The sequence below is a fragment of the Hyla sarda genome, chromosome 4 (genome assembly GCF_029499605.1).
Source record: "Hyla sarda isolate aHylSar1 chromosome 4, aHylSar1.hap1, whole genome shotgun sequence".
Lineage (NCBI taxonomy): Eukaryota > Metazoa > Chordata > Amphibia > Anura > Hylidae > Hyla > Hyla sarda.
The window spans coordinates 134,554,326-134,570,717 of record NC_079192.1 but is presented as its reverse complement, the minus strand read 5'-3'; the positions used below and the strand labels follow the sequence as shown (position 1 = coordinate 134,570,717).

Below are 16,392 nucleotides of genomic sequence, written 5' to 3'. Positions count from 1 at the left end.
GTCAGAAGATGACAATTTTAAACATATTAATTTTCCTGCATGTAGTTATGATTTTTTCCAGAAGTCCGACAAAAATACCCTATAAGTAGGGTATCATTTTAATCGTATGGACCTACAGAATAAAAATAAGGTGTCATTTTTACCGAAAAATGTACTACGTAGAAACGGAAGCCCCCAAAAGTTACAAAACGGCGTTTTTTTTTCAATTTTGTCGCACAATGATTTTTTTTTCCGTTTCACCGTACATTTTTGGGCAAAATGACTGACGTCATTACAAAGTAGAATTGGTGGCGCAAAAAATAAGCCATCATATGGATTTTTAGGTGCCAAATTTAAAGAGTTATGATTTTTTAAAGGCAAGGAGGAAAAAACGAAAATGCAAAAACGGAAAAAAACCCTGTCCTTAAGGGGTTAAAGGGTACTCCAAAGGATAGGGAATAAGATGTCTGATCGCCACGCCACCTCCCATAGACTTGCATTGAGGGGGCAGGCTGTGATGTCATGAGGGGGTGGGCTGTGACGGCATGAGGGGGTGAGGCCGTGATGTCACGATACTCCGGCCCCTGTATCGCCAATCATCAAGCACAGAGCGAAGTTCGCTCTGTGCAACAGATAGCAGGTGGTTGTTGCAGGAGAGATTGTGAGGGTTCGGAGCGGCGGGACCACTGCGATCAGACATCTTATCCCCTATCCTTTGGATAGGGGATATGATATCTAGGAGCGGAGTACCCATTAATGGTCTATTCACACGTACAGTATTCTGCGCAGATTTGATGCGAAGGATTTCAAGCTGTGTTCAGTTTACAATGAAATCTGCAGCAGAATACTGTACGTGTGAATAGACCATTAAGGTATAAAAGAAAACTGTACTTTTCATGACCCTGATGGTGGTTGCCAAACTTGTAAAGATTGACTCTTTATTTCTTGGTCAAATGTCAAGAAGCCAAGCTGAACTGCTCAAGTGTCACAGCCTGGTACACGTCCTGATTCACCGTCACCTCCCAGCCCCTCCTCGACTGACATCCCGGCCCTTTACATCCAGTCCAAAAGGGAGTGTGGCACTTAGTCAGTACATCTCCACCTCCTTGCTGTTTTATTTTCATTAGCTCCAGGAAAGGTTCACTTTGCTTTTATACTTTTATACAGCTATAAGTAGCAAATAGAGCTGGTGAATTCTATTTAACTAACTAAAAGCTCTGTAAAGCCAGCAATATTTATAGCCTCAGTATATTAGACAAAGACTTTCAAAAGACAATGGGGGAGATTTATCAAAACCTGTCGAGAGGAAAAGTTGCTGAGTTGCCCATAGTAACCAATCAGATCGCTTCTTTCATGTTTCAGAGGCCTTTTCAAAAATGAAAGAAGCGATCTGATTGGTTGCTATGGGCAACTCAGCAACTTTTCCTCTCGACAGGTTTTGATAAATCTCCCCAATGACTGTATCTGACCATAGTCTCCAGGAGAGAATATTGTAAGACAACCCACTCCTTGGATCGCTAACAGATCACTCAGTTTTCATCTGTCTCAGGTTCTCTGAAGTATTATTATCGTTTGCCCCAATGGTGAGTCCTCACTGTGAGATGTCTCCACTTGTACATGAGGAAATTCCCTAATATGTACCTATTATCAGAAGCTCTCCCATTATAATCTGGACCATCCCACTAGGAGAAAAGTTGTATGGAATTAGAATACCCACACAAGTGATCTTACAACCTGTCTGCTGCATGCTGATACATGTGGTTATTGATGGCTGTAAGTGGTGAAGCCTACATAGCCTCGACTGTTTCTAGGGGGGAAAAAAAGCATCTGATGGGATACAGATACACAATTCCCCACCATGCAGAAGATTTCCATTTCTGACAAGTGTTCTGATGATAAGAGAGGATCCTCCTTGTTATCGAGGGGAGATCTGTATGTGTGTGGTCAGTCTTAATGATAGACTTTCTAATATGTCTGTCATGTCCTTGTCTTCCAGTTACCAGTAGTTATTAGGGTACCGAGGCTGGAGTATTCTGCCGCAAAATTGTGTGTGATGCCTTTTTCACTCTTGGGCTTTGGAGACATTATTGTACCTGGTAAGAGGAAAAAAAAATCACCTTTTTATCTTGGTTATTGTTTAGTTATGTGTTAAATTGGTTATAAGAAACCAACTACTTGTATAAATTGGAACATTTTCTTGCTATTTATAAAAAGGCTATGGTGCTCTGTTTATTTCTGTGCAAAGCACGATTCCTCTGTGCCCTACACACACACACACATACATACATACATACATACATACATACACACATACATACATACACACACACATACATACATACACACATACACACATACACACACACACACACACACACACACACACACACACACACACACACACTGCACATTAAATATTAAAATCTTCAATGCCTATTGTCGCCACTAGAAGGCAGCATATACATTGTTCATGTTTAAGTCCAGAGCCATATACAGGTAAACTTCTAGTATTAGCACCAGGAAATGTTTTGGTCATCATTAGAGTGGTGCACCTTATTGAAACCCTGAAGCATGGTAGGGGATAAACCTTAGACAAGAATGTGGTGAAAAGGCAAAGGGCTCAGTAGGTGTCACAGTCCAGACAAAAGTTTACTCAACTAAGTATCATTTCAAAATCTTACAACGGTTTGTGTTTACAGCTTCAATGCATTTCTATGTGTCTCCATGGTTACAGTCAAATCCTGTATGTTCCACAACCTGCGGTCACACTCGTCCATATGTCCCCATGCTTTTTGCTAACATGTCAAAATGGAAGCTAGCAGCTTGTAGGGGGACAAAGGTTAGGTGGTGTAACAGTAAGATCAGACTACACAGGATTTTTTCAGTTTGTAGTCTGTTACCATGGAGACACACATTGGTTTGCATGCACAAAACAACAGTGTTATTTGTTAGATTTTTTTATTTTTATTTTACATGCATTGGGTGGGGGGGGAGGTGCATAACATTAAATTAAAGGTATACATAGTTTTTGGGTGTTTGAATAGAAACTCAAAATGAATTACCAGTAAGTAGAGAGAGAGAGGATGGTGGCTGACATAGTTCAGTTTTTTTTCCACTTGTTCTTTCCTGTTTGTAGAAGGATGTAATGTACAATTATGTGGATACATTCTATGCACGGTTATTAAACTCTAGCTTTGTATTTGTATTGTAGGCCTGCTGGTAGCATATTGCAGAAGATTTGATGTACGATTTACCTCTGCTAGTACATATTTCATATCATGTACTATAGGTACGTGTGGTAACGGAATAACTAATCCTGTAAAGGATCTTATGTCTTATATTGTTATATGGCTAATTCGTCAGCTAGTGTGTCTATGTAGTGTACAATATTTATATATTTTTTTTTTTATTGGATTGATACCAGGACTTGCCATTAATTTGATAAGCCTTTCATGAAGAGAAGCTTTAAAACTCTTTGCTCTTTGCCAAAATTATCAAAAAAAAAATTACATAAATGGTCACTGTTATTTCAACAAACTTTGCATTACGCAAAAGAACACGTGAAAATAGGAAACTTTGTAATATATCTTATCAGAGAAAAATGCTTGTGAAAATTCTATCGGCTAAGGCTTATTTTCAGTTTACATACTGTTTTTTAGTTATTTCTTGTTATTTTCGCTAGTTTTACAATTGCTGGTGTGCACAGTCTACTGGTTTCTCCAGTTTATTGCCATTTTACTGGTAGGCATATGAACTGTGAACTGTTGCTAACTCATTTACATATCTTTTTTCCCTAGTTCCAGCATCGTTCTAGTATTTACCAACCTTTTATGTAGCATGTATGAAAAGGAAAGTCCATGTAATTTTATGTGAAGATGCATTTGTAGTCCCCACCTTTTTGGATGGTAGATTATGGTTTATTTGTAAATTCAATTGACTTTTATTTTAAGTCATAGAGACGTGTTTGAGACCATTTTGATTAATTGGGCTTTTGGTGTTCAGAGAACGAGCTAGAAGGAGGCGGGAGAAGCGAACGGCCAAGCGCTTCTCTCCCGGCCTTGCTGTACAACACAGATTCTATGGTATATCTATGAAACCTGTCTCCTGCAGAGAAACGGGAAGAGAAATGCTCAGCCAAATGTTCTCCCAGCTTATTCTATCAGTTGGTGGGGGTCTGTACAACCAGACTCCCAACCATACGAAAGTGACAAAGTGTAACGTTAAAGTGAGACTTTTAATGGCAATTGGTACTAACTAACAATTCTTCTGTGATGTACATTACTGTATTGCGTGCCTCCCTTTTGCTTTTTAGTAATGTTTATACTCTATTCTAGGTTATGCTGTGGGGATGATTTTGACTTTAGTTGTCTTGATTGTACTCAATATGGGGCAGCCAGCCCTGCTGTATCTAGTGCCTTGCACACTTCTTGCCAGTTCTGTTGTTGCCTGGAAAAGAAGGGAAATGAAAAAGTTCTGGAATGGCGGCTGCTATGAGGTATTGGCCACTAAAGTTCGGTGCATAATTCATGAAGTATACTTACTGGCTGCAATTAACCCAGAAACTTGTTACAATAGTTAATTTATTTAATCTTTTTAAACTCTGTCTCTAAAGGTAATCCTCAAAAGTTCAAGGGTTTGGCGTGAATGTATGGCAAATACAAGAATGCAATAATAAATGTCTGGTTTGACAATAGTTAAAAAAAAATAAAAATAGCTTTCCCCAAAACTGTCCATCCATTTATAGTTTTCTTGCGATTGTCATCTGACTATTGCACCAAGCTATATATGGATGGACAGGTTACTTGGTTTACTTTCCCAGCACAGGGGAAATATTGGTAAAATAGGACCCAAGTTAAGCCATCGTGTCTGATAAAAGTCCTAATTTCTTAATAAATCTTGACTGGTGCTGCTGATTCTTTACATTATGTGATTATGTGAATCCAATCATATTTCAGCAATTGCCCCTTAAAACTCTTGGGTTTTACTGCTTGTATTAAAAGGAATATCCAGACCTTTAAAACTGAAGGCTATCCTAACCTATTTTAATGGGCTGCAGTGTCCTGGCTAGGGACCCAACCCCTTCTTTGTTCACCAGGAACAGCTCCATATTTTTGGTAAATGGCTTTGTCTTGTATTAATATATAGAAAGTCCAGCTCACCTCCCCCGTCACTCTGTGAGCGGATCCACACTCTGGCTTCAATGTCCCATCAATGAATTAAAGGGAAAAGATGATCCCGCACTTGGAAAATCACCAATTTATTGTAAATCCTCACGATAAAAACGTACACCCACTTCAACTCGACATATCAAATTTGACGCGTTTTGAGCACCTTTTAATGTTATGCTCTCTTCAAACTCTTGGGCTGGAGTTTTGTTGGCCTTTTTTTTTTTTTTTTTTAGTCAAAGCCAAGAGTGGCTCCCTAGGGAAGGCAAAGTATAGAGGAAAGTCTCATATTTGTATCCAGTTTTGGATTCACTCCTGGTTTTGGCTAAAAATATTGCATTGACAACCACATTAAAGATTGCATGTGGGAATCTTCTCACAGAGTCTGATCTGTACCGCTACACATCCATTAGAAAAATCCTTATATAGAAGTCCTATGATTTGAAGCCATCCGGTGGCAGCACTATCTCTGCCAATTTTATGTAAGCGGGATATAGACCCATTTCTAATGACTGACAGTTATGTTTATTCTGGTTTATATTTATTATAATTTTCTGTAAACTGCCCCTGGCAAAAATGATTTAATCTGCACACATAGAGGATGTTCACTCATGGCAAATATACAAATCACAGATATGACATGATTTATAGCTCTGCTTCCTTATATAAATAATATTCTATAGCACGTGGCCAATCAGGATAGAGCCTTGTCATGGACTATTATCTGTAATTTCCAACCTAATTTTTTTTTATTGGATTGATACCATGACTTGCCATAAATTTGATAAGCCTTTCATGAAGAAAAGCTTTAAAACTCTTTGCTCTGTGACAAAATGCATTATTATCCTAAAAAATAAGATAAATGTTCACTGTTATTTCAACAAACTTTGCATAACTCAAAAGTACACATGGATATAGGAAACTTTGTAATATATCGTATCAGAGAAAGTTCTTGTTAATTTCGCTGGGTATACAATTGCTGCTGTGCACAGTCTACTGGTTTCTCCAGTTTATTGCCATTTTACTGGTAGGCATATGAACTGTGAACTGTTGCTAACCCATTTACATGTGTTTTTTTTTCCCTAGTTCCAGCATCCTTCTAGTATTTACCAACCTTTTACTATGAAACGGAAAGTCCATATACCCAATTTTGCCAGCTTTACCCAGATCCAATCTAGTACTGCCCTCCTCATATACAGTCATGGCCATAAATGTTGTCACCCCTGAAATTTTTCAAGGAAATGAAGTATTTCTCACAGAAAAGGATTGCAGTAACACATGTTTTGCTATACACATGTTTATTCCCTTTGTGTGTATTGGAACTAAAAAAGGGAGGAAAAAAAGCAAATTAGACATAATGTCACACCAAACTCCAAAAATGGTCTGGACAAAATTGACACCCTTTCAAAATTGTGGATAAATAAGATTGTTTCAAGCATATGATGCTCCTTTAAACTCACCTGGGGCAAGTAACAGGTGTGGGCAATATAAAAATCACACCTGAAAGCAGATGACTTGAGAACCAAAATTGTGGAAAAATATCAACAATCTCAAGGTTACAAGTCCATCTCCAGAGATCTAGATTTGGCTTTTTCCTCAGTGCACAACATTATCAAGAAGTTTGCAACCCATGGCACTGTAGCTAAATTCCCTGGGCATGGACGGAAGAGAAAAATTTATGAAAGCTGTCAACGCAGGATAGTCTGGATGGTGAATAAGCAGCCCCAAACAAGTTCCAAAGATATTCAAGCTGTCCTGCAGGCTCAGGGAGCATCAGTGTCAGCGCGAACTATCCATCGACATTTAAATGAAATGAAAAGCTGTGACATGAGACCCAGGAGAACCCCACTGCTGACAAAGAGACATAAAAAAGCAAGACTACATTTTGCCAAAATGAACTTGAGTAAGCCAAAATCCTTCTGGGAAAAAGTCTTGTGGACAGATGAGACCAAGATAGAGCTTTTTGGTAAAGCACATAATTCTACTGTGAAAACGGAATGAGGCCTACAAAGAAAAGAACACAGTACCTACAGTGAAATATGGTGGGGATTCAATGATGTTTTGGGGTTGTTTTGCTGCCTGTGCCTGGTAGGGATCGACCGATTATCGATTTGGCCGATATTATCAGCTGATAATAACGATTTTGGACATTATCGGTATTGGCAATTACCATGCCGATAATGCCCCGGCCGGAGACGACCGCCGCCACCGGTTGAAATAGCCGATAACTTATACCAATATTCCGGTATAAGTTATCAGCTATCGGCCTGAAAGGTGACAGATGCCTTGAATGTGTGCACGCCATCGTGAAATCTGAGGATTACCTACATACGTCAAAAAGCCCCCAGAAATGGATGGCAACAAAGCACTGGAGAGTTCTTAAGTGGCCAGCAAAGAGTCCAAATCTAAATCCCATTGAAAACCTGTGGAGAGATCTTGAAATTGCTGTTGGGAAAAGGCGCCCTTCCAATAAGAGAGACCTGGAGCAGTTTGCAAAGGAAGAGTGCTCCACCATTCCGGCTGAGAGGTGTAAGAAGCTTATTGATGGATATAGGAAGTGACTGATTTCAGTTATTTTTTTCCTAGGGTGTGCAACCAAATATTAAGTTAAGGGTGCCAATACTTTTGTCCAGCCCGTTTTTGGAGTTTGATGTGACATTATGTCCAATTTGCTTTTTTTTCCTCCCTTTTTTGGTTTAGTTCCAATACACATAAAGGGAATAAATGTGTATAGCAAAACATGTTACTGCAATCCTTTTCTGTGAGAAATACTTCATTTTCTTGAAAAATTTCAGGGGTGCCAACATTTACGGCCATGACTATAAGAAGGGGCCTGCAGAACAATTCTTGTGCATTTGAGGACAACATTTTGGTTCAGCAGCCTTAGTCATTCTGGATTAGTGATGTTAGTGATGTTAGTAATATGCACTTAGGGGGAGATATATCAAAACCTATGCAGAGGAAAAGATGCCCGTAGCAACCAATCAGATTTCTTCTCTCATTTTTAATAAGGCCTCTGCAGAATGAAAGAAGTGATCTGATTGGTTGCTATTGGCAACTGGGCAACTTTTCCTTTGCACAGGTTTTAATAAATCTCCCCCTTAGTGACTAAATGACATAAAAAGTGCCCACTAAAAATTAAAACAGTAGGTGGATGATACATTGGTGGATCCTCATGTTTGGGCTTCTACAAGTAGGATAAATAGAAAAATATATATTATTCATATATATATATATATATATATATATATATATATATATATAAAACCATTTTTTTTTTCTGTTTTTTCTTTTTATTTGTTTATTATACCAGTCAGTTTTACAATAATGATATATTTTTTCTTATAGATAATGGAGCAAGCAGACAACACTGTCACTGAAGAAAATATTATACGAGGCGAAGCTCAAGAAGAACAATGATGTACTCGGGGCATAGTTGTATTTAATAAGGAAATCAAATATGTCTGCTTGGTTTTTAGCATTTACGTTCGCTACAGTTTCCCTTACAAAATGTAATCTAAAGTGTTTTCTAAATTTTTTTATTCTACATAAATCAGAGGGAAGATTGTAATACTGTGAGATAATCGTTTCCATTTAATTGTGCCTTATACGACATAGGAAAGGTCTTGAAGATCTATGCACTATGAAAAGAAATCTAATGTTTCTGCATCTTCATCTGTAGTGTTGGACCTGTAGTTCTTAAAGTTAATCTTGCGTAAAAGCAGACAGGACTGATTCAATGGTAACGTTTCTTGTATATCCCTAGGAACTGTATTCTACTGTCTTTAAAAAATATTTTGGCACAAAACTTGTGATCTGTGCTACATATATTCACCGTAAAAAAAAGTGTTTGACTGCTACGTTAAAGGGGTACTCCGCTAGCCAGCGTTGGGAAGTAAATGTTCCGAACGCTGTGTTTGCGCAGCGGGGGTCGGACACACCCTTTGTGACATCACGGCCACGCCCCCCATCAATGCAAGTGTATGGGAGGGGGCGTGACGTCCGTCACGCCCCCTCCCATACACTTGCATTGATGGGGCGTGGCCGTGACGTCACGAGGGGTGTGGCCGACCCCCGCAGCGTGAAAACAGCGTTCGGAACATTTACTTCTGAACGCTGGCCAGCGGAGTACCCCTTTTAAAGCCGAATATGGGTGCCTTGGTGACTGAGATTACGCTATGTCTAGATTTTTGCAGTTCATGCACAGTATGCAGCACCGATCACACAAAATATAGAAAGTATTAAATATGGATATATAAGAAATAAACATATTGCTGAGTCCAGTCTCCCTTTATTGTGCACTTTAGGCAATGACAGGTTGAATAACCCTGCACTATAATGTACTTGTATGTAAGTATTTGTACATAAATAGTTGTGCCATGATCAATTTCTTTTTGTCAAGCAGACAGCTTTTATATTACTCTTACTGGTTTTATGGTCTACATTCTGGTTATTTGACTTTTTATTTTTTTTTTATTTTAGATTTGTTGTGTGCTAGAGTACTTTACAACTACTGCTGTTCATGAGAAGGTATCAGTGCAGCGCCCTAGCCTTAACAGATTACTAAGCACCTTTATATTTGTACATAAAAAGATTTATTATGTTGCCAATATTAGTGAGAATTTTTATATTTTTACATGAATTCTGCTCACTGAGTTTGAATGATATTTTAAAGGGGTACTCCGCCCCTAGACATCTTATCCCCTATCCAAAGGATAGGGGATAAGATGTCAGATCGCGGGGGTCCTGCTGCTGGGGACCCCCGGGATCTCTGCTGCAGCACCCACCTGTTGCGGCTTCCGGAAACGCTGGAGGATTCGTCTACCGACCACGGTGACGTGAGATCGTGATGTCACGACTCCGCCCCCGTGTGATGTCACGCCCCGACCCTCAATGCAAGTCTATGGGAGGGGGCGTGACGGCTGCATTGACTTGCATTGAGGGGCGGGGCGTGACATCACACGGGGCGGAGTCGTGATGTCACGATCTCACGTCACCGTGGTCGGGAGGCGTTAGGATGAGAGCCTCCAGCACTGCCGGAAGCTGCAACAGGTGGGTGCTGCAGCCGAGATCCCGGGGGTCCCCAGTGGCGGGACCCCCGCGATCTGACATCTTATCCCCTATCCTTTGGATAGGGGATAAGATGTCTAGGGGCGGAGTACCCCTTTAAAGGAGTTGTCACGTTTGGTCAACCACTCTTCAGGCCGGTGCTTGTACCCCTGCTGGGAGTAGATACATTTAGCTGCTGTCACCAAAGGGGGCAAAACCACTTTTTGATTGCTTATTTCCCCACAGATAATAGTGGGGGCTTTCCAGCAGGGAATCTTTCTTCGGTGTCACCTCCTTTTGTCCCTTTTACACCAGAGTTATTAAAAGGTAGCCCTATTTTTATGTTTTTGTTTAATGGCAACATATAGAGAATGTAAATTATAACAAAATTTTGTGAATTATAACAAAATCTCAGTTGACCTACCTCTAGGACTGTCTACTTGATAGCTGGCCCATGGATAGTGTCAGTAGTTGACTAGAAGATTATTGTGGCTATTCTACCAGGTACATCAGAATTTGATCCGGTTTCCATTGCAACTGCTCTATAGAATTAAAGGCAGGAGGAACTGTCTTGAAACGGTCTAGATATCTGTATTTGAGGATAGAAGTGGGCAAGCCCATCAACTATGTAGTAGGGACTCCTCCTATGGGTTATTGTTGAAGTATGTAGGACTAGAGGCCTATAGCTTATGTGCGTTATATTTTCACAATTTGCATTCTCTGCTTGCAGATGTGTATCTTAAAGGACAACTGCGGTGGTAAACATTTATATATGTCCGTGCCCGGGCCTCAAAAATAAACAAAATAAACTCATACATACCTTCCTATGAGCTCCAGTTGGTCCGGCACAGGCCTCACGGTCCGGCAGTGCTGATGTCATTCCACTTCCTGGGGAAGGGGCGCCACAGAGCCTTCGCCGTATCACCGGCCGTAGCGAAGTCCCACCCCGGCCTGTGATAGGCTGAGCCCACTGTCATGTAAGAGGACGGTCAGAGCTCCTTACATGACAGTGGGCTCAGCCTATCACAGGCCGGGGCGAGACATCGCTACGGCCGGTGATATGCCAACGGCTCTGCGGCGTCCCCGCCCCCAGGAAGTGGAATGACATCAGCACTGCCGGACCGTGAGGCCTGTGCCGGACCAACTGGAGCTCATAGGAAGGTATGTATGAGTTTATTTTGTTTATTTTTGAGGCCCGGGCATATATAAAAGTGTTCCACTACAGTTGTCCTTTAAAGGGGTACTCCTGTGGAAAACTTTATTTTTTAAATCAACTGGTTTGTAAACAGATTTGTAAATTACTTCTATCAAAAAAAATCTTAATCCTTCCATTACTTATTAGCTGCTGAATACTACAGAGGAAATGGTTTTCTTTTTGAAACACAGAGCTCTCTGCTGACATCATGACCACAGTGCTCTCTGCTGACATCTCTGTCCATTTTAGGAACTGTCCAGAGCAGTATATGTTTGCTATGGGGATTTTCTCCTACTCCGGACAGTTCTTAAAATGGACAGAGATGTCCGCAGAGAGCACTGTGCTCGTGATGTCAGCAGAGAGCTCTGTGTTCCAAAAAGAAAACCATTTCCTCTGTAGTATTCAGCAGCTAATAAGTACTGGAAGGATTAAGATTTTTTTTAACAGAAGTAATATACAAATCTGTTTAACTTTCTGGAACCCGTTGATTTAAAAAAAAAAAGTTTTCCACGGGAGTAGCCCATTAAAAGGTGAAGCTACAGAGCTACAGCTTAATGGTATTCCAGAATTTTTTTTTCTATTTAATTGTGCTCAGAGAACGGTTAAATAAAATAAAAATAAATAAAATACCTAAGGGCTGAGATGGGACACAGCAGCGGCAACTCATTGACTGAGCGGGTAGGGCCTTGTGCTGACACAAGGAAGTGTTTGCAGTGAGGACCCACACAGAGGTGGTGGCAGGGAAGCGAGGAGGGTAAGTATTTTATTTATTTTTTTATATTGAACTGCACCCTGAGCACTGTTAGGCCTCATTTATCGGAAGAATTTCCAAGTGGAATCCAGCTGAAAAATTCTGTAGCAGCAGAGTTCCATTGTTTTCAATGGAATTCTGCTGCACCGTGCACATTACTTTTTCCTGCTGAATCTGTTCGGAAATGCATTGCAGAGAAGTCCTAGCGTCAGGCGGACAATTCTCCAAAAATCTGCTGTGTGAACTTACCCTAAGAAAGAGAATTCTATGGTATACCCCTTTTAAGATTTCTTATGTATAAAACACAGAGGTGCTTGGTAAGATGTAAGGTTACAGACCAATGGCTTTGCATTGATTACTGAAGATGAACTTGATAAACAAATATGTTATTATTTTATCCAGGCGGTAAAAGCAATAGCGTGTAACATGTCTTTTGCAGGGTAATTCTATTAAAGGGGTTATCCGAGAAAAAACGTTATATATATATATATATATATATATATATATATATATATATATAAATATATAAAATCAACTGGCTGCAGAAAGTTAAACATATTTGTAAATTACTTCTATTAAAAAATCTTAATCCTTTCAGTTCTTATAAGCTGCTGAAGTAGAGTTGTTCTTTTCTGTCTAAGTGCTCTCTGATGACACTTGTCTCGGGAACTGTCCAGAGTAGAAGCAAATCTCCGTAGCAGACCTCTTCTACTCTGTGCAGTTCCCGAGACAAGCAGAGATGTCAGCAGAGAGCACTGTTGCAAGACAGAAAAGAACAACTCAACTTCAGCAGCTGATAATTATTGGAAGGATCAAGATTTTTTAATAGAAGTAATTTACAAATCTGGAACCAGTTGATATATATAAAAACATTTTTTTGCCTGGAATACCCCTTTAACTCCATTAGCAGTTGTTTTATATAGTACTCCTATTTCACATGACAGGCTAAACAGGGTTGGACAAGGCTCAGGAGCTGGGTACCTTGTGAACATAATACATGTAAATGTATGAATTTATGTTCATGTCAACGCAAGCACAACTTTCAATGTCTATCTACCTTGCTTTTGTTCTGTTTACAATATACATACATTTTGTTTATTGCATTGAATAGCTGTTCTTGACTGTTGAAGAATATTCCTTTTATTTAAGTTATACGTTTGTAGTACAGCTCAGCTTTTTATTACTTTTGACCAAAATTGAGCATGAAAAATAAAAAATTTAAATTCTGGATCTAGGGGGCTGGTGGCAATAAAAATGCTGCTAAAAACTATTTCTGGTTGTGTCAAAAGACATACAATTGTTGGCTGACTGAATTATGCTCCATACACCAGGCTTGAGACTTGAAGACTTTACAGTTACTACCTGCTCGGGTGATAATATTTGAAAAAAAAAAGCTCTATATATCGATGGTTTCAAACTATGGCCCTCCAGATGTTGCAAAACTTCAACTCCCAGCATGCCCGGACAGCCGTTGGCTGTCCGGGCATGCTGGAAGTCGAAGTTTTGCAACATCTGGAGGGCCATAGTTTGAGACCACTGCTCTACATGACCTCTTTATCCACTTTTAGTACAGACGTGCAGCATAGGAAACCCCAACTGTTGATTTTGGCTATTTAGGCTTGGGGGTCATGTTGCCATTTAACAAGATAAGGCTTAGAACTAACCCTTCTGCAGTTGGCGCAAGTTGACCTTTAGTGTGATTTGATGGTGTAGCTGTTATTCTTGGTGAAATAACTTGAAGGTGTTATCCAGCTTAAAGGGGTACTCCCATGGAAAACTTTTTTTTTTTTTTTTTAATGAACTGGTGCCAGAAAACTAAACAGATTTGTAAATCACTTCTATTAAAAAATCTTAATCCTTCCAGTACTTTTTAGGGGCTGTATACTAAAGGGAAATCCAAAAAAGAAATGCATTTCCTCTGATGTCATGAGCACAGTGCTCTCTGCTGACCTCTGCTGTCCTTTTTAGGAACTGTCCAGAGCTGGAGAAAATCTCCATAGCAAACATATGCTGCTCTGGACAGTTCCTAAAATGGACAGCAGAGAGCACTGTGATCATGACATAAGAGGAAATTCATTTCTTTTTTGGATTTCTCTTTAGTATACAGCCCCAAAAAAGTACTGGAAGGATTAAGATTTTTTTTAATAGAAGTGATTTACAAATCTGTTTAACTTTCTGGCACCAGTTGATTTAAAAAAAAAAAAAAAGTTTTCCAAAAAAAAAAAAAGGATAGTGGTTAAGTGTCAGATCCGCTGGGTCCCGATCGCTGGAACCCCCTTGTGCAATCTCCAGCCCGGCACCTCCTGCACAGGACAGGGGTCGGCACGTGCCTTTCATTCATCTCTATAGAAGAGCCGAAGTGCTGCATTTGGGTATTTCCAGCTCACCCATAGGAATCCATGGAGGGGTGTGTTGACCACAGCTTTGTGCGGTGGTCAAAATATTTCTGTGTCGGAGGAGAGCTGGGGCCCCATACAGGAGATCAAGGGGGTCACAGCAGTCTGCCTCCCACAGTCTGACACTTATCCTCTAAGCTAGACTACTCCTTTAAGACTATAACTTTTTAAAAGGTCTAGTTTACATAGATGAAGAAGGCTAATGTGAACAGTGCCATGCAAATAGAAACAGTTGTCGAATCTTTTATTTACAACTGCTGCATATGTTTATAGTATCAATACATGAGTGTGTTGACTTTTTATTCTACCGTAGCTATTGTCCCAGTTTTTATCTTTGGCATCAACAGGGCACATTTGCATATATTAGACAGCAGGCTTTGATGTTCTACAGTGCTGAAGTACATCCGATTTAGTCAGTCCTAATAAGGATTCATCTTGTGACACTAACAAAACCTCTTATTTGCAGATCTTTAAAAAATCCAACCGTGTCAAGCCCCAGGGAATGACCATTGCGGTGTGTCCACTAGTCCTCCAACCTGTTTGCTTATTCTGTAGTTGTATATGTACATGTTAGCACAGTATGGTGTAAATACAAGACTCCAAAAAGCACCGGAGAGAAGTTTTTGTAGATCCTATCCACATTTTTATACCTTTTGGTACAGATCTGTCTTCTAAAGATACTTTTGATAATCTAACCGATTGTTTTGCGTTTTATAACAGGCTGTTTCTGACTTTAAGTACTAACTAGACAAATTAACAAAACCGGTGTTTGGAATATTTTTGAACTAAAACAGATGTGGTTTAATAAATGCAGAATTTAGATAATCCATTGTGTGAGTCATGATTTGTATATTTATAACTGGTGTATCCGTGTGACGCTTGTGAGAACTTGGCAGCTATTTCAAACAGAATAACCAGAAACTGCTAAATCTGAAGATTCTTAAAGGAATTGGCCATCACTCTCTTCAATGAAGTCACTGGATGCGCGGCTCCTTCTAAACTCAACTCAAATTTTTACTATAAAGTTTTTTGTGTTTTTTTTAAAGTATTTAATTTTGCATGTTAATTAACAAACATAACCAACAAGGTAAACATAAACAACACCCTCCTTAGGGCCCAGAGAACAACACCACCATAATGACAGGGAGCAATACATATATATATAATGGAAGGGGGCATCTGAGACCCAACCAGAGGAAGCCCAGCACAGACAAACACACCCTCTCACACATGCACACCTCCCGTAACCCCGATAAAATTGCTCTGGGTAGAGTGCTATATAATGCAAGGAAATGAATAGCGCAATTCTGGAAAGATTCAAGCCCTCCAACTAAAAAACACTTTATTAGGAAAATGGAGCAGATAGTGGAGTGGGAGAAAGCGATATATACAAAAAGGGGATTACTAGACAAATATAGATTAAAATGGAATAAATGAATAAATACAAGGTGAGGTGGCTGGAGGTGATGGAGAGAGAGGGAGGGCCTTTGGGTAATTCAGAGTGTGTTTAATTCTCTGCATTTCTTTTTTTTATTTTTTAAATTAACTAAGCCTGGTATTATATGGTAGGAATTGTAACCATGTAGTTTGAAAATATGTTTGAAGGCTATTTCTTTTTAGTTTTCTGAAATAATAATTTGTAAACTTGTATATAAAAAAAAAAAAGATTTGAAAATGTATAAAAAAGAAAAAAAAAAGGTTCAGGTGCAGCCGATCTCTCCGTCTACAACGACGTATTCCAAATGCTCAAAACCTCCACCACTCCAAGGGACTACCAAGCAGTGCAGATGGACCAAAAACCTCCACCACTCCAAGGGACTACCAAGCAGCGCAGATGGACCAAAAACCTCCACCACT

The 16,392-nt window shown here is 39.6% G+C and overlaps 1 protein-coding gene across 2 annotated transcripts in view; it reads left to right on the top strand.

Annotated features, from left to right (window-relative positions):
* Positions 1 to 9,057, top strand: part of SPPL2A (signal peptide peptidase like 2A) — a 68,715-nt gene extending 59,658 nt beyond the window's left edge. Inside the window, exons 12-15 of one of the 2 annotated variants that reach the window (XM_056572204.1) lie at positions 1,976 to 2,075; positions 3,191 to 3,268; positions 4,314 to 4,474; positions 8,493 to 9,057. In XM_056572204.1, the coding sequence (XP_056428179.1) occupies positions 1,976 to 2,075; positions 3,191 to 3,268; positions 4,314 to 4,474; positions 8,493 to 8,564 (411 nt within the window). In that variant the 3' untranslated portion in view covers positions 8,565 to 9,057. The remainder of the gene's footprint in view (positions 1 to 1,975; positions 2,076 to 3,190; positions 3,269 to 4,313; positions 4,475 to 8,492) is intronic. The other variant, XM_056572203.1, reaches the window with a different exon arrangement.
* The last annotated feature ends 7,335 nt before the right edge of the window (positions 9,058 to 16,392 follow it).